This window comes from Euleptes europaea, chromosome 3, assembly GCF_029931775.1.
Source record: "Euleptes europaea isolate rEulEur1 chromosome 3, rEulEur1.hap1, whole genome shotgun sequence".
In the NCBI taxonomy this organism is placed as follows: domain Eukaryota; kingdom Metazoa; phylum Chordata; class Lepidosauria; order Squamata; family Sphaerodactylidae; genus Euleptes; species Euleptes europaea.
In genome coordinates, this window is record NC_079314.1 from 80779809 (window position 1) to 80799206 (window position 19398).

General features: G+C 41.1%; 1 protein-coding gene across 1 annotated transcript in view; it reads right to left on the reverse strand.

Annotated features, from left to right (window-relative positions):
- Positions 1-19398, reverse strand: part of KITLG (KIT ligand) — a 77907-nt gene that overhangs the window by 20361 nt on the left and 38148 nt on the right. The window contains exon 2 of the mRNA XM_056846523.1: positions 13444-13557. Within this exon, the coding sequence (XP_056702501.1) occupies positions 13444-13557 (114 nt within the window). The remainder of the gene's footprint in view (positions 1-13443; positions 13558-19398) is intronic.

A 19398-nucleotide genomic window follows, 5' to 3' on the forward strand; every position in this document is an offset into this window, starting at 1 on the left:
CCACAAAGACTAGTGGGGGGCATCTCATTTTATCTCCTCCACTATTTCCTCTTTCCCTTCCCTGGCAGCTCTCATAACCTCTCCCCTTTTCCTGCTTCCTTCTGTCCTTCCCACCCACTAGAAAACCTACCTTTCGCTGCCCCCGTCTTCAGCTTTCTCTCCCTCCATTTGGCAGCCTCTCCCTGGGAAAACTCTGTCTGGATCCAGGTGCTGTGCCGGGCCCAGTTGTACAGTGCAAACAAGATCTGTCTTGTCTATTCATGGCCCTAATGTCCAGATTTAACTATCCACAGATGAAGCTACTTTGAGAATACTAATGTTTAAAACCTCTGGAATTTCTTCTAATAGGCATGCACTTCTTTCTTAGCCATTTGAGTGCTTTATCCTAGCAATATTGTCCTTAACCTCTGAAATGCCTGCCAGCCATGTCTTTTTTGACTCCATTGGCTAATTTGCTTTGAAGTCAAAGTGGAGTTTGGGAGGCAGAAAGTGTCATGCCTCTTCAGCCTGCATCCAATGTTGGAAAGCACCTAGACAGCCTTGGGCCAGGTAGCTGAGTACTTGATATGACACTTGGCAGACTTTAAAACTAGAAAGCCAAGGTCAACAACATTTTAATAATTAAACATCATAAATTTTATTCATGCATCATGGAATTAGGTACTACTTTGTTCATTCAGACCACTGTCAGACATTTTGGTAGAAGCACTTTAGGCAGACAACTGAGTCTTTGAATTAACAGAAAGTTGAGCAGACCTGTGTATAATAACCTTTCTCATAGCATTTGGTGATGATGCACTATTCATGCTGTAGTAGTATTGGCAATTTAGAACAGTACTACGTTTCTAATCGCCCTCCCCCCCAAGAAAAAGCAGCTTCTTCCCCCCAAGCAGTTTATAAACCCTGTTTTTACAGCTGACCGGTAATATGGAGGCGGCGGGGGGGAATGTAGTCAAGTCTCTGGTAAGCCACAAAATATGACTCATGAATTATATCTATTGGATCTCATGTTGTGCAACACAAAGTATCATCCACAACAATGTTCCTAAAGTTTTTGGATACACATGATTTCATCTCTCTTACTCCGCTTTAACTGGCATGGGTAGTAGCAGTACCATTAGAAGGCTGAGCTGACAAGAAATCATGTGTCTATGAGTGATGCCACTTATCTATCAAGACTAGTACTCTGGTAGCTTTCCAAGACCTTAGGCAAATGTCTTTATGAACCCAAGTGGTCAAGATCCTATTGACCTTGACTAGGTTCACTAGGAGAGGCTGCACCACATTTTAAAAATTCTAGATATTAACCTTGCATGAGGTCTTATGCATACCCTTGAATGGATCCTCCATGGGTTTTTAAACAGCACATGGCCACCATGTTTGGGGTGGCACAGAGAGAGCTAACTGTTCCTCCTATGTATTTTTTTCAACCTACGTAGGTCTCTGCTATTGGTCGCACAGAGGAAACATAAAAGCTCAGTAAAACATTTCCACCAGAAGACAAAATTCAGCAAATATTCTAAAACTGGTATAAACAACTCAAATCATTCTATGGGTCATTTTTAGCAGTGGAAAGTGCCTTCAAGTTGCAGCAGATGTACGGCGACTGCTTATGGGTTTTTCAAGACAAGAGACTAACAGAGGTGGTTTGCTATTGCCTGCCTCTGCATAGCAACCCTGGACTTCCTTAGTGGTCTCCCATCCACGTTCTAACTGACCTGGCTCACCTTCCAAGATCTGATGAGATCAGACTAGCCTGGGCATCCAGGTCAGGGCAAAGGCCATTTTTACATTTTACTTAATTTAAAGACAGTTATACTTCTGCATAGAACAGAGAAATATATTTTGTTACCATGGTATTCCCCTTTAATCCATTATCTGATAACCTCCCCCATTTATTTATCTCACACAGCCCCCATCTCTTACTTTCCCTCAGAATTGAGCCACAACAGCACATAAGCTTTCCACACATGAAATTCACATTCTGAGGAAGTCACACATAGGCAGACCCCTGTAAGATGGCTGTTAGACTGGAAAAGGATGGAACAACTGGAAGTAAGGCCACATTACTACCACTGAATCTGGCAAGATGAAAAGCAATACAAATATAGGAATGCAGGAATCTTTTTATCCCTACTCTCTTTTTTGGAAGAGTTGGGCAAGACATCAATGTTCCCATGAACATACACACGAGTAAAAATAGATACTGTAAAAATTTTCAAAAAATGCCATAAAATTAGCTCTTGCAGAAACATAGGAAAACTACAAACACCTTATCTCAGGGGGATACAAATAATCAGGGAGGGGACGCAAAATAATATCATGGGCCTTATAATGTACAGTCCTGTTCTAAACATTTTGATCTGTTGCTGTAATTTCAACTTTACAGCTAGAATCTCAATTTTACAGGGGGGCTGGGGGGTTGTTGGTAGTGGGGCTTTTTTTGTGGGAGTGTGCATGCCAGCAGGTTTCTGCCAGCAGGATTTGTAAAAAAATTGCAAGATGAACATGGCTTATCATTACTGAGTCTAATAAATGTTCATATGCTCAGTAGTCCAATTGCTGCTGGAAAGGGTCAAGGTTTAATATCTCATCTCCTTAGTTTGTTTTGGAAATGAATGTTGAATGTTTTGCTCTTGGAACACATCTTAAAAGACTCCAGTGATTCTTACAAGTAATTATATATACTAAATGACAAACACATGTATTATGTACACAGCTGAACTTTTTTTTTTTTGCTTAGATTTAACAAGAACAGTTTGAGCAAAATTTCCAACATGAAATCATACAATGTTTCTTAGTCTTAAATGAAGCATCCTAATACACATATTTTCACGAATATTGTGAATGGTTATTCAAACCTTGCAAACCTGATCAGGAGGGCTTTAAACTAAATCCTATGGGGGAGCGAGACAACAACTTAAAGCCTAGTATGCTGACAATAACTGGAGACGAGAACAATAAAGATTTGCAGGGAGTGGCATGTATGTATGGAAACATAAACTCACAGGTAAGTACAGAAACGAAAACCACAGGGCACATAAACCACGGATTCTGATGTCTGTACACCAATGTGCAGAATATGGGAAACAAGCAGGAAGAACGTGAAGCCCTAATACAGGAAGGGGATTTTGACCTGATAGGCATTACTGAAACTTGGTGGGAATTCACTCATGATTGGAATATTAGGATTGAGGGGTACAACTTGTTTAAAAGGGATAGACAGATAAGGAAGGGGGGAGGAGTAGCATTATATGCCAAAGATGTGTACACCTGTGAAGAAGTACATGAATCTGGGCGTGGTAATGCAGTTGAAACTTTATGGGTAAAAATAAAAGGACTAAGAAATAATAGTGATATTATGGTGGGGGTCTGCTATTGACCACCAAACCAGGCAGAGGACTTGGATGGGACACTTCTAGACCAGATTACAAAGTTCTCGAAGAGACGGGACGTGGTGGTATTGGGAGATTTTAATTACCCGTATATCTGTTGGAAGTCCAACTCTGCTAAAAATGCAAGATCCAATAAATTCCTGACTTCAGTCTTTGAGCATTTAGAAAAGATGGATCTGATTACTAAGAGCCAGCACGGGTTCTCAAAAACAAATCATGTCAGACTAAACTTATCTCCTTTTTCAAGAAAGTTACTACCTTGCTGGATCAGGGGAATGCTGTAGACATAGTTTATCTAGATTTCAGTAAGACTTTTGATAAGTATTGTCGAAGGCTTTCACGGTCAGAGTTCATTGGTTCTTGTAGGTTATCCGGGCTGTGTAACCGTGGTCTTGGAATTTTCTTTCCTGACGTTTCGCCAGCAACTGTGGCAGGCATCTTCAGAGTAGTAACACTGAAGGACAGTGTCTCTCAGTGTCAAGGGTGTAGGAAGAGTAATATATAGTCAGAAAGGGGTTGGGTTTGAGCTGAGTATTGTCCTGCAAAAGTATTGTCCTGTAAGTATCAAGATAATGTGCTAATGAGGGTATGGTATGTTAATATGGAACCATTGTATCCTGAAGTGATCTGTTAATGTGTGTAATCCAAAACTAATCTGTATGGCTATTGTTGAATGTTGTCTTTGTCTGGAGGTTTTTCAGGGCAGGAAGCCAAGCCTTATTCATTCTTAAACTCTCCTCTTTTCTGTTAAAGTTGTGCTGATGTTTATGAATTTCAATGGCTTCTCTGTGCAATCTGACAAAATAGTTGGTAGAATTGTCCAGTCTTTCAGTGTCTTGGAATAAGACCCTGTGTCCTGTTTGTGTCAGTCCATGTTCAGCCACTGCTGATTTCTCAGGTTGGCCAAGTCTGCAGTATCTTTCATGTTCTTTTATCCTTGTTTGTATGCTGCGTTTTGTGGTCCCGATGTAAACTTCTCCACAGCTGCAAGGTATACGATATACTCCTGCAGAGGTGAGGGGGTCTCTTTTGTCTTTTGCTGATCGTAGCATTTGTTGTATTTTCTTGGTGGGTTTAAACACTGTTTGTAGGTTATGTTTTTTCAAAAGTTTCTCCATCCTATCAGTGACTCCTTTAATAAATGGCAAGAATACCTTTCCTATGGGAGACTGTTTTTCTTGAGTTTTCTGATTTTTGTTTGGTTCAATGGCCCTTCTGATTTCATTCTTGGAGTAGCCGTTTGCTAGCATTGCGTGATTTAGATAGTTAGTTTCTTCCTTGAGAAACTGTGGTTCACAGATCCGTCTTGCACGGTCCATTAATGTTTTGATTATTCCTCTTTTCTGTCGGGGGTGGTGGTTGGAGTTTTTGTGTAAGTAGCGATCTGTGTGAGTTGGTTTCCGGTAGACCTTGTGACCTAACTGAAGGTTTGATTTAAGGATGACAAGGGTATCAAGAATCTTAATAAACTATCTTAATAATATCCATCCAAACATTCAGTTTACCATGGAAAAGGAAATTGAGGGTAAACTCCCATTTCTTGATACCCTTGTCATCCGTAAATCAAACCTTCAGTTAGGTCACAAGGTCTACCAGAAACCAACTCACACAGATCGCTACTTACACAAAAACTCCAACCACCACCCCCGACAGAAAAGAGGAATAATCAAAACATTAATGGACCGTGAAAGACGGATCTGTGAACCACAGTTTCTCAAGGAAGAAACTAACCATCTAAATCACGCACTGCTAGCAAACGGCTACTCCAAGAATGAAATCAGAAGGGCCATTGAACCAAACAAAAATCAGAAAACTCAAGAAAAACAGTCTCCCATAGGAAAGGTATTCTTGCCATTTATTAAAGGAGTCACTGATAGGATGGAGAAACTTTTGAAAAAACATAACCTACAAACAGTGTTTAAACCCACCAAGAAAATACAACAAATGCTACGATCAGCAAAAGACAAAAGAGACCCCCTCACCTCTGCAGGAGTATATCGTATACCTTGCAGCTGTGGAGAAGTTTACATCGGGACCACAAAAAGCAGCATACAAACAAGGATAAAAGAACATGAAAGATACTGCAGACTTGGCCAACCTGAGAAATCAGCAGTGGCTGAACATGGACTGACACAAACAGGACACAGGGTCTTATTCCAAGACACTGAAAGACTGGACAATTCTACCAACTATTTTGTCAGATTGCACAGAGAAGCCATTGAAATTCATAAACATCAGCACAACTTTAACAGAAAAGAAGAGAGTTTAAGAATGAATAAGGCTTGGCTTCCTGCCCTGAAAAACCTCCAGACAAAGACAACATTCAACAATAGCCATACAGATTAGTTTTGGATTACACACATTAACAGATCACTTCAGGATACAATGGTTCCATATTAACATACCATACCCTCATTAGCACATTATCTTGATACTTACAGGACAATACTTTTGCAGGACAATACTCAGCTCAAACCCAACCCCTTTCTGACTATATATTACTCTTCCTACACCCTTGACACTGAGAGACACTGTCCTTCAGTGTTACTACTCTGAAGATGCCTGCCACAGTTGCTGGCGAAACGTCAGGAAAGAAAATTCCAAGACCACGGTTACACAGCCCGGATAACCTACAAGAACCAACTTTTGATAAGGTTCCCCATAATATTCTTGATGACAAATTGGGAAAATGTGGTTTAGATCCTGTTACTGTTAGGTGGTTATGTTATTTGTTGACAGATTGCACCCAAAGAGTGCTTGTTAATGGTTCCTCATCCACTTGGAGTGACTAGTGGAGTGCCTCAGGGATCTGTCCTGGGCCCTGTATTGTTCAATATCTTTACAAATGATTTGAATGAAGGAATAGAGGGGATGCTTATTAAATTTTCAGATGATACTAAATTGGGAGGGGTAGCAAACACGGTAGAAGACAGAGCCAGGATACAGGATGATCTTGACAGGCTGGAGAACTGGGCTAAAACTAATAAAACACATTTCAACAGAGATAAGTGTAAAGTTCTGCATTTAGGTAGGAAAAATCAAATGCATAATTATAGGATGGGGGAGACTTGTCTTAGCAGTAGTGTGTGTGAAAAGGATCTTGGGGTCTTAGTAGACCAAACGCTGAACATGAGTCAGCAGTGTGATGCAATAGCTAAAAAGGCAAATGCGATCTTGGGCTGCATTAACAGAAGTATAATGTCCAGATCATGTGAAGTGATGGTATCACTTTACTCTGCCCTGGTTAGACCTCACCTAGAGTATTGTGTTCAGTTTTGGGCACCACAATTTAGGAAAGATGTAGATAAGCTGGAACGTGTCCAGAGGAGGGCAACAAAGATGGTGAGGGGTCTGGAGACCAAGTCCTATGAGGAAAGGTTGAAGGAGCTGGGTATGTTTACCCTGAAAAGGAGAAGACTGAGAAGGGATATGATAACCATCTTCAAGTACTCGAAGGGCTGTCATATAGAGGATGGTACCAATTTGTTTTCTGTTGCTCCAGAAGGTCGGATCAGAACCAACGGGTTAAAATTAAATCAGAAGAGTTTCTAGATATTAGGAAGAATTTCCTAATAGTTAGAGCGGCTCCTCAGTGGAACAGGCTTCCTTGGGAGGTGGTAAGCTCTCCTTCCCTGGAGGTTTTTAAGCAGAGGCTAGATGGCCATCTGTCAGCAATGCTGATTCTATGAACTTAGGCAGTTCATGAGAGGAAGGGCATCTTGGCCATCTTCTGGGCATGAGTAGGGTCACTGGGTGTGTGTGGGGGAGGTAGTTGTGAGGTTCCTGCATTGTTCAGGGGGTTGGACTAGATGACCCGGGTGGTCCCTTCCAACTCTATGATTCTATTATTCAAGAACACATGAGTATTCAAAAAGGATAAAGACAGCCACTCAGAGTACTTTGTGTACATGAAGAAGCTCCAGGAGACTTTAAGAGGACCAGGCTCATTTTGTAAGCTGCCTTGAGCTATAAGGAAAAGTGGGATATAAACATTTTAATACAAATAAATAAATAAATCTATATCCAACTTTTTATGAGCTGAAAACTGTTCCACAATTCCACACCAACCTTTCCTCTATGCCCTGGTTCAGAAATGAAAATCCTTCTGGCCATAAACCCAGGCTATTGATGGGGGAAACGTCATGAAGGGTCCAGGACAAGGACGCAGTGGAGGGCATCCTACTTGGTACAACATGCCTGGGGACTTCCTGTTATGGATCCAGAAGGGAGGAGAAGCCAGATAGAAAAGCTCGTTCCTCTATCTCATCACATTTTAAGCAGTAAGCTTCCTTCTCAGAGGAAAGTAGTAGCAGAGGGGCCCTAGCAGGGGACTCTGGGAAGGACTTCTGCCTTTGAGATTACTCCCACAAGCTTGGCTGGTCTGTTGGCTGGCATGTTCCCTGGGTCCCAAATATAAGAGGTAGAGTGTCCCTAATTTTGCTTGTGAGAAATTCACAGCTTGGAACAAATCCTCTGGTAGAACAACTTCACCAACAGTAATTAAAAGAGGATGTGCAGTGAGATGCTGAAACGATGCCCCCTGTGATTGCTGCAAAGTGGGTTGGGACCTGGATGCTGCAGCATGGGCTCACACTGTGGCCCACCCACAGACAGACAGCTGATCTGCTGTGGTAAGCTGTTGCTCTTCCAAGACCACCCCCAGGGCCAAAAACAGCTGCCAGCACACCCTAGGGATGCCTCTACTGTTGTTGCTGGCCCAGAGCAGTTGCCAGTCATGGGGTCCATTGTTGCCCCCCAACAACTGTGTCAATTGGTCATTAGAGCCAGAGGGTGAGCCAGCACCACCAGCCAAGCCATCCTAACCACCTATGTGAATGAACACAAAAGCCACTGTATCTGTGGCAAAGCAAATGGGGGGGATCCACTGCTGACTTTGCACTGACTTTGCCTAGGTAACCAAGAAAGCCAGCATAGTGAATACAAAGGAGCTGCACTGGAGAGGGGTTCTTTTCCTCTCCCAACTTCGTAAGAAAATAAGGCCAGTGCCCCTTTTGTCAGACTAGGAAGTCATCTGTTCCTTGCCACCTTGAGGCTACAAACTCATGTCCATGCATGCCTGAAGATGCAACTGGGGCAGAAAGCAACAGGCAGTATGCCGCCACAATGGGGTGCTGGGCCACAATACATAAATATTCTGAAACCTGTATGGACTTCTTTAGGAGTGCTATTTGTACATTACAGGGACCATATCTTGCAAGTTAAAAAGATTTTCCCTGGATCCCTTTCAGCTTCCAGGGACTCTTAGAGGTACTAATTATTACATATAAAGCCTTAAATGGTCAAGAATCAGTTTTGTTGAAATATCCTCTCCTCCTGTATAAACAACTGAAGATTTTCTACTGAGGTACCACTTTATACGCAGAGGGAAGGTGGGTAAAAACCAGAAATAAGACATTTCCAGTAGTTCTGAGACTTTGGGACTTCCTCCCCAGAGAGTCTCTCTTGGTTCCCAGTCTGCAGTTGTTAAGGTGTCAGGCAGTCATCTTTTTATATGCCAAAATGTCTGTGTATCTGTAATTCCGACCATGAAATGTTTCATCTTTGTTAACGCGTAGACGGGTTTCAGCTGCAGCTACTGCTTTTATGGTTAGATGTTTTTGATCCATATGTTTTAACTAAACACGTATTTATTTGTGCCCTCATGGTTTAGGCTACTGTGTTCAGTCGAAAATTCCTTTAATTCAATGAGGAAGAACCGTAAATATAAAAAAGGAAGTTTGCACTTAGACCAAAGTTAATGTGTGGCTTTTGGGAACCAGAAGACCATTTGATACCAAATAAATAGCTAAACAGTGCCTGATGGCTTCCTTTGGGACAGCGGCGATTCTCCCCTTTAATTTCCCTTGCCTTTGCTCTGCTTTTGTTGTTCGTACCTGCTTTAGACTGTGATTTTTCTGTTCGCCCTGCTGATAGCTTTCTCCCCTTCACCCTCCAGCAAAGTCCATTTTCTACATTTCTTTATTCCTTCTCTCTGAGCTGAGTAGTAAATGAACTTTATTCAAGACTACAATATGGAAGCCACTTGCTCCAAATCAATTCCACTGAAACTGAAGTGAGGAGAGGACTCCATAGTAGATGGATGGTAAATAGAGCCATCATTATTATTGTTCTGTATTATGCCAACACCAACACAATTATTACACACTTGATCTTCCATGCACAGGATCTTTCAAGACACTGGGTAAACTCAAAAAGCAAAGCACTGTCTCAGTTGTAATTTTAAAGCAAAAGCTTGAAGGGGGTATCCTAATTAAAATTAAGAAATGACAACTAACAATAGCAACATAGAATTCTTATGTTCTACCAAACCAAACTACATACAAGAAATAAGCCAAACATAATGGACAGAGACACACAAGAGTACTGCTGTTGAAATGGTCTGTCTGGTTACACATAAATTTATGTATCTGAATGGTCTGACTAAAAAACAAACAAACAAAAAACACACAAGTGCCTAGGATTCTTTGTTCCCAGTCAAATGCTCCTCTTGGCTCTCAGAAAGTGTAAAGTTCATGCTATTACAGGTTGGACACTTGGAACTCTCCTGCCATTTCAGTGAATGGGGAAAGCTGCAGGAATTTGGTGAGAACATCAGAGCTTCTATGTACAGAAGAGGCACCAATTAAAATGTTCAAATGCAAGCTCAGATTTGCATCAATGAATTCCAGAAGCATTTTACTGGAGATTCTGCTCAGACTTGGAACAGGCACCTGACCCAATGTTCTGTATACTCAGCATATTTTCAATCATTTTCTGTACCAATTATGAAATGCCTATAATGGTGTTTTGTGATGTAGAATGGTATAGTATAGACCGAGCTCATCAGATCTCAGATCTCATCAGGGTTGGTACTTGGATGAGAGAACACCAAGGAAGACTTCACAGAGGAAGGCAATGCCAAACCACCTCTGCTTAATCACTTGCCTCGAAAACTATGCCTCGAAAGTTGCCATAAGACAACTGTGAGTTGATGGCACTTTATGGGCTCACATAGTAGTGCTTTCTTCAGAATGGCAACTACATGTGACAGCGGTACATGTATAAGAATGTGGGTTGCATAATATTCTTACAAAAATTGAGGAGGTAATTTAAAGCAGAAAAAATGATAGGGGGGCTGAACCCTTCTATCTGCTGTTTTGGCTCACAGTCTTCTCTTCCCTTTGCTCTGCCATCTAAGCCCACTGAGATAGCTGAAAGGAAGAGACTGTAAGGAAAAATCAGTAGGAAAAGAAGAGCTGATCACCCCTGCCACCTTTAGTTTTAAATTGCCCACCCATCACTTTATACAAATTCCGAAGTGACCCATGTTCGAACATTTGCTATTGACACAAGGTTAATCTGTTAAGGAACCAACATGGTGTAGTGGTTAGGAGCTGGGGACTCTAATCTGGAGAACTGGGTTTGGTTCCCCACTCCTCCACATGAGCAGTGGACTCTAAACTGAAGAACCGGGTTGGTTTCCCCACTCCTACACATGAAGCCAGCTGGGTGACCTTGGGCTAGTCACAGTTCTCTTTGAACTCTCTCAGCCTCACCTACCTCACAAGGTGTCTGTTGTGTGGAGGGAAGGGAACGTGATTGTAAGCCAGTTTGATTCTCCTTAAAAAGGTAGAGAAAATTGGCATATAAAAACCAACTCTCCTTTTTTAAAAGAGAACAAGGGCTGTTATTTTGATTTGTAATAGAGTTTTACTTACATGGAATGTAAATCTATATGCTCATTCATTACCGCAGTGATAAAATACTGTGATAGTCATCTATGGCCATAGGATAATTAAGATGAAGCTGGGCATCTTAGACAAATTTCCTTATTTTTTTTCTATAGCAGCTCATTGTGAAATAAAGCACCTGTAAAGCTTATTATTTCCAGGTGTTTCTTTGATCTATGTATGTGTGTAAAGTGCTGTTGTCACAGCTGACTTATGGCAACCCCAGCAAGAGGCTTTCAAGGCAAGTGATTAAGCAGAGGTGGTTTGCCATTGCTTTCCTCTGCAGAGTATTCCTTGGTGGTCTGCCTTCCAAGTACCGACACTGCTTGGCTTCTGAGATCTGACGAGACTGAGCTATTCCATGCCGCCTTCCCTCCCTCTTTGTTCTATAGGGTATTTTAATTATTATGTTGCATTTTTTTGCATATAGTCTCTCTCATATTTCATACCCACACAGTCTTTCGAATATTCTGAACCTAATAGCTATTAAAGAATATCAGGAAAAGGATGCCCAGGTGTTACAGTTCAAAGTGCTAGAGTGTTTGAATCCTTAATCCTTGGGCAGATGAAGAGGTTTTAAGTCACCTTGACTACAGCCATGGCTCTGCCACATGATCTCGGGATAATAAGTTATAGATTGGATACTAATAAAAACCAATAATGCCTTTAAAAAGATCCAATGGGCCTCTCTATAAACTCCACCCCCAACACAAGGGTCAATCTTTATATCAAAAAAAGCAAGGAGTTCGAATGTACGTATGATAGAACTGTCTTCTTGTAACCTGGGTACATGCCTCCAGCAGCCGACGCATGTGGTTGCCTTTGTTCTATGTGTCAACAGCACTCAGACCATGCTTTTTGCAATGGCAAGGTGAACTTTATTAATTGCAAAAAATCAGGAAAATCTCTATGACGCAGCAATTTCTGTAAATGCTCTCTACATTTATTTACTTCATTTATACTCCACCTTTTCACAGAAGAAGGTGGGATCTACCTAAAACTGGATCACATGATTGTATGCCAAGCAGGGCAAGTCTGTTGCCATCAGGGCAGAGCTTTTACCACATGCTTTGTTATTGTCTTGTCATATTGAAGGCCACGTTGAATCCAAACTCAGGGGAGAAAAACAGGGTAAAAGTATCCCAGTAAATAATGAAAACCCAACTCGCAAAACTAGACCTGGGTGCACCCAAGTATGTTTCTCAATATGACGTATAATCCACCAATCTACCCAAATTTCACCACAACATGGAGCAACAGAGTCTGACACTCCATTTGTTTTGATGAAACACCTTGTTTGCTCCATAAGGTAAATAATCCTTTGCTTATTAAATCATGACATGACATGAGCAGCATTCAAGAAGCTACACTTACTAGAATCTAAAGTGATCTTCTGAAACAGCAATGTACATTGTTCATGATGTCATTCATTCAATCGTACTTTATATCTATTTGTGTATGTGTGTGCTGTCAAGTCAAAGTTGATTTAAGGAGACCCCATGGATTTTTCAAGGCAAAAGGCATTCAGAGTAGTTTGCCATTCCCTGCCTCTGTGTGGGATGAACTTTCTGAGAGAACTGTGACTAGCCCAAGGTCACCCAGCAGGCTTCATGTGGAGGAATGGGGAATCAAACCCGGTTCTCCAGATTAGAATCCGCCGCTCTTAACCACTACACCACGCTGGCTCATGTATCTACTTGGAGTGTTGCATAAAATCTTGCTTTGAGTTATAAATAGCCTTCCAGTGAATTTTTCATGGTTTGCGTATGTAGCAGTGGGCTAATTTAGACACCTAACATTTATTTAGTTAAACATTATGGTACTACGCAATTCATAAAAGACTATATACCCCAGTAGTCTTTTTTTATAAACTAAGAAAAGCACACATTCCATTTTTGTAACATTCACAAAAGCAAAATGCACCTAAAAATACCACCCAAATAAACAAGCCCGATACAAAGGACTTTTGTTTTTGTTGTTAGTGGAGTCTATGCTCAGGCACCTAACAAGCATTTGAGGGAAAGCTAAAAGCAGCACTTAGGGGAGTTCACTGAACGGCATAACTCTCCGAAGTAAACATAATCAGGAAATCAGAGATATTTCTGGTGTTAAAAGATACTGTGCAAATCGAAAAAGAACCGCCAATGGGAGGCTGCCTTGTTCAGCGATACTTGAATGCTGTTAAATGTGTATTCCTTTTTGTGAATCGCTCTCTGCTGTAAATCTAGTGGAGCTTCTTCAGTGACCACATTTCCCCAGAGCATCTACTCCACTTCCATCCAGTATTTAGAGAGGAGTTTAAAAGAAAAGCCACTTGCCAGTTTTTCAATGTCATTCACATCATCTGTCACAGGAATCCCGCAGGGACTTTGGGCTTTGACAAGAGGATTGAGTAGGAGCAGTTGAAGATAAAAGCAAGTGATAATCCAAGTCTGTAAAAGAGAAGGAATATCTGCTTGGTAATCTTTAGCAACTCTCATTACATTAAGTACCATGTAATACCTTAATACCTAGGAGTGAAAAAATGAATACATTAAAACACTTTCTTGGCTGTTAAATTCTAAAAGTGCAGACAAATATAATCAAACATAGTATGGGCTAAGATTGTATCTTTTTCAGTACAGATACGTTTCGAAAGAAAATGCATGCTCCTGAGGAATATTTCACATCTCCAGCGTTTTCATCACCAAGCAAGCTTACCAGTTCAAATCTTACCCCCTTCATGGAGAGCCATGAAGTTCTTCCCCATGGAAGAGTCCACCCAGAAGTGGTGGCCGTGGAAGTGTGTCCACAGGCATCCTGCCTCACTTATGCCTGGAAAGCACTCCCCTGGCAACTACTGTTGTCGACATATAGACAATAGACACATTTGGATGGCCACACAAAGTAATTTTAGATGCAGTGGCATTGCACATGGAACATTTCCACAGAAGAGCTTTTTTGGAACCAGACAGATACGTGTAGTGTCTTTTTTTTAATGATCTTTCATTGTAAAGAAACTGATATCAGACTATTTTCTAGATATTTATCTGAAGTCTGTTTGATTTGATTATCAAGTCACTAGTATGGATACGAACATCCATGGGAGATCAGATAAAGGTCCATCTTATTCTGTGTTCCATCTCCAATAATAGCCATGCTGGTATCCTGCAGCCCATTCAAAGGCAATGCAAGATGGTGCTAGTCATATGACAACAGGACCTGGCAAACAAGTACACCTTCTGAACACAAAAGCTGCATCCTCACTTCTCAATACTGAATATTTATTTAAAGCATTTCTATGCTGCCTTTCCATCCAGTTCCTGGTCCCCAAGGCGGTGAACACTAAAACATTTCAAACACTAAAAAGCATTTAAAATACAAATATATACACATAAAAACGCACAAGCAGGAAGGCGAGCAAATAAGAGTTAGGGAGGAAACACCAAACCAAACAAAAAGCCAACAATAAAGCAGACACATGAATTTTCCTGGGGAGGGAGTCCTAAAGTTTCAGCACCACAACCGGGAAGGTCCTTTCTTGAGTTGTCACCAGTCTAGTTTCAGATGGCAGGGGAACCTGAAGCAGGGCCTCTGAAGTTGACCTTAGTATTTGGGTAGGTTCATATCGCAGCAGGTGGTCCTTCAGGTATGTCCCCCACCCAAGCCATACAGGCCTTTAAAGATCAATACTAGCCCCCCAAAGCACATTGGGAGCTAATGTAGATTAAACAAGACTGGAGTGGGAGCCAGTCAGTATTCTGGCCACAGCATTCTTACCAACTGTAGCTTTTTGGTAATGGCCATATTAACACCTGCACCTATGATTGACAACAGCCTGGAGGGGGAAAAGCTTAATGGGATATTATTTACTAGGTGATGCTATTTACCATCATGTCATGAAAAGCTTCAGTTGCTGTTTTCCATAAATTAAGTGTCTATTAAAGGGACAGGACATTTTTCTCCAGGCCTGTCAGTAACTCTACCTGTACCTGATCTGCAGTACTATTCTCTTTAACACTTAGCAAGATGGCACAGGTGGCCAAACGACTCGGAGGTAAAAGAACTGACTCTGGGGAAGTTTTGTTGTCTGTCTTAGCTTTAGTGTTATTATACCTGTTACCTACCTGATAATTTCTCATTCTTAAGGGAAAGTGGATTGTTTATTCCATATCTTTAATTATGTCATGGTCATAGTACAGCTCTGTGATCACTGATATACAAAAATGGTTTGAGCAAAGGAAGAGAGGTCAGACTATATTTGTGAAATGCCCCATAACTGTGATGCTTTGTACCCTGGATATGCAGTATGACTCCACATCTTTCAGAAAATTAAGGCTTCTGATGGGAGGGTTTAATCTGGTTAAAGGGGTGAAGAGTAGATTTTAACTGATCTGCATTTTTAAGTATGACCTGCCTCTTTTCTGCACTACAGCACACATCTCAACAGCTTTTTAAAAGAAATAGCAGACAACAAAACTACCCCAAAAGATCTAAGCCTCTTTTTTCCACATCCCTTATCAAGGATGTTGCACGGCTGCTTTGACTCATGAGCAGAAAGATCTTGGGGAATCAAGTGTGTCAGATATATTTTAACATCAAATTAAAGCCAGATTTCACAATATGGGTGCAGTTAACGTGATGCTGTTAAAATAAACATTCCACACACTATTACGCCTTGCACAATACATGGCAGAAACCCCAGAAAATGCAATTCTAGAATCCAAATAATGAATCCTTTAACACACTGCTGAACAGCAAAGACTCTGACCTGAATGGCCCAGGCTAGCCTGATCTCATCAGATCTCGGAAACTAACAGGGTCAACCCCTGTTAGTACTTGGATGGGAGACCACCAAGGAAGTCCACGGTTGCTAGACAGAGCAAGGCAACAGCAAACCACCTCTGTGCATCTTCTGAAACCCCTGCAGGCACCCCATAATTCAGGTGTGACTTGACAGCACTTTCTACTACTAAAAAGCAAAAATGAAGAAATTTAATCAAACCTGTGACATCCCAAAAAGTAACCTTCATGTTACTCTTTGTTAACATTCAAAACAGCATAAAGAAAATGTGTTGCTGTTTTTGCCATCAAGTCACAACTGTCTTATGGCAACCCCATAGGGTTTTTAAGGCAAAAGATGTTCAGAGGTAGTTTGCCATTGCCTGCCTCCACATTATGCCCCTGGTGTTCCTTGGAGATCTCCCACCAAATACTCACCAGTGTCGAGACTGAGAGTGTGTGACTGGCCCAAGGTCACCAAGCAAGTTTCCATGGAGAGTAGGTATTCAGACTTGGGTTTCCCAGATCCTAGTCCAACACCTTAACCATTACACCACGGTGGCTCTATAAGGCAAATAGATTCAAATAATAGGACATGATTAAAAGGTCTGCATGTGGGATTACAATGCTTTCATAAGAGATTCAGTATTGCAGAGTGGGGATTCAAACCTGGAGGTTGGCAACCCTAGGAAGAGAGTAAGGTTAAGGTTAAAAAAGGATGTTGGTGAGGTCGACTGGTAACTTACACCACCATTGTAAAATATAACTCTCACAACTAATGTGTACCATTGTGTACTAGTGCACAAAACAAGTGTACTATTACTCCTCACACTTCCCTACATAGTTTAGTGAATAGTAATAGTACACTTGTACTAAACAAGTGTACTATTACTACTCACACTTCCCTACATAGTTTTCATGTTAGAAATATATATGTCAAGGGATGTTCCTTAGCAGCTATAATCCTTGAGACATACTGCAGAGAAATCCCACTGGTTTCAAAACTACTTAACTGTCATGGTATGTGGATGCAAAGTTGAACTGTGATATCAAGTGTCTGTAGTGATAGCCAAACTGATGGATTTCTCAAGTCAGAGAGCCAGCATGGTGTAGTGGTTAACAGTGGTGGTTTGGAGGAGTAGACTCTAATCTGGTGAATCGGGCTGGTTCCCCACTCCTACACATGAAGCCAACTGGGTGACCTTGGGCTACTCACAGCTCTCTTTGAGCTCTCTCAGCCTCACCTACTTCACAGGGTGTCTGTTGTGGGGAGGGGAAGGGAAGGCGATTGTAAGCCGGTTTGATTCTTCAAAAGTTCGGCATATGAAAACCAACTCTTCTTCTTCCTCCTCTTCTAGTACATGTAGATCAACCTAACTTCTGATCACACAACGTACTACAAATCCATGGCTGGTCCCAGTTTATTATTCCATGCTCTCCCTGCCCCCCATATGGAGCTGCTTTTTATGTAAAAAAAAAAAATTAGTAACTTGCAACGAATAGTCTTGGAAGACATCCATCCAGTGGTCAACATTCTCTCACAGCTTCTCAAAAATTCTTCCCATACTGAAGAACTTTTTCCACATTACTAGATAATGTGTTTCAAACTTTGTGAAACAGCATTTGCATTATATTTGTGGTTGACAACTATACTCATTGTTCAAGGGAATAATTTAGCAGAATCAAAAGACTTGTTTATACAGGATGCAGAGCTTTACTCAGGAGCTGGTCCAAGACCATGTAATATGCTGCGTCAAGTCCCAAGAACTATTGTTCTCCCTGTTTCGAACATAAGCTCATTTATTTAACCTCATATTTTATTGTTGATACATTTATTTTCCTTAAAAATTAAGCGTGCAACTAGAGAATCAAACAAGACTTACCGATTTATTTGTTTGCTTCATCTGCACCCTGCCTTTCTCCCTGATAGGGACCCAAAGCTGCTTAAAATGATGGCCTCTCCTCCATTTTATCCCCACAACAACCCTGTGAGGTAGGTTAGGCTGAGAGTCTGTGACTGGCCCAAGGTCAACTAGCAAACGCCTATGGAAGAGGAGGGATTCAAACCTGAATCTCCAAGATCCTAGCCTGACACCACTGTATCACACTGTCTCCCACTGGAATTTGATTTCATAATCTGAATATATTACAACGATGTTACAGGACACTTAAAAGATAGACCACAACAGGATTTGATGGCATGTCCTAGAATTACAGGGTTCAGGAAAATCTGTGTGATTGTCCTGCCCAAGGTACTGTTCTAAAGTAGCCTTTGTGTAAATTACAAATAGTGTAATGTCACAGGAAAGTGAGTATTGTGAGATTTATCAAATCTTGTTTCAACAATGAATTCAAGAGGTGGCTTTAGGCAACCAGTGATCACTCAGCTTCAGCCGCACACGAGATTAAAAAATAAAAAAATTAAACCATGAGAAAAATTAGAAATGTTGGGGAAAACTGAAATATATGAAATGCTTACTTTCCTGTCAAGCCCCCAACATAAAATGCCTTATTTACAATTTAGTTAGCATATAATATTGTACTAATTGGAGCCAGCATTGTTAAGAGTGGCAGACTCTAATCTGGAGAACCGGGATTGATTCCCTGATCTTCCATGTGAAGCCTGCTGGGTCATCTTGGGCCAGTCACAGGACTCTCGGAATGGCCAACTACCTCCAAATTTCTCTTGCCTTGAAAACACTACGGGGTCACCGTAAGTCAGCTGTGACTTGATGGCTGGTACACACACCTAACTAGCATATTTATGAAATTTGAAAGTAAAAATGCCTTAATTTCTGTAAGTGAAATTGCAAATATATCCAATACTTAACAGAACAAAGCAAATTGCTGTGTTCTATACTACATTTACATACTGATGCTAATTTTTGGTCCATCTTTTAAAAAGTTGAAATTTTGTAGTAAAAAGGGGTATTTTGAGGGCAGAAAGCCCTGACCTGGGTGGCCCAGGATAGCCTGATCTCGTCAGATCTCAGAAGCTAAGCAGGTCAGCCCTGGTTAGTATTTGGATGGGAGACCACCAAGGAATAGCAGGGTTGCTGTGCAGAGGAAGGCACTGGCAAACAACCTCTGTTAGTCTCTTGCCATGAAACCCCCCCCCCCCAAAAAAAACAGGGGTCGCCATAAGTCGGCTGCGACTTGAAGACACTTTACACACTTTTTTGAGGGCAGAAACAATCTTGTAGAGCCACGATAGGTAAGACCACCAGCATATAAAATTGAAAACACAGAACTCTTTAATAGCATTTAGTCAAACACATTATAGCATATCTCGCTTTCCCCCCATGCTGTCACACCATATACAGATAATATGCCTGGCCTATTCTATTTTTTTAAAATATATTTTTATTGTTTTTCTAAATCCAATAAACATATACATTTCTACAATTACTAACATTCATAAAAAGAAAAAACACGTTATATTGTTGTTCAAAGTATATAAAAAGAAAAAGAAAAGAGAAAAAGAAAACTTCCCCTACATCTCCCTCCATCCA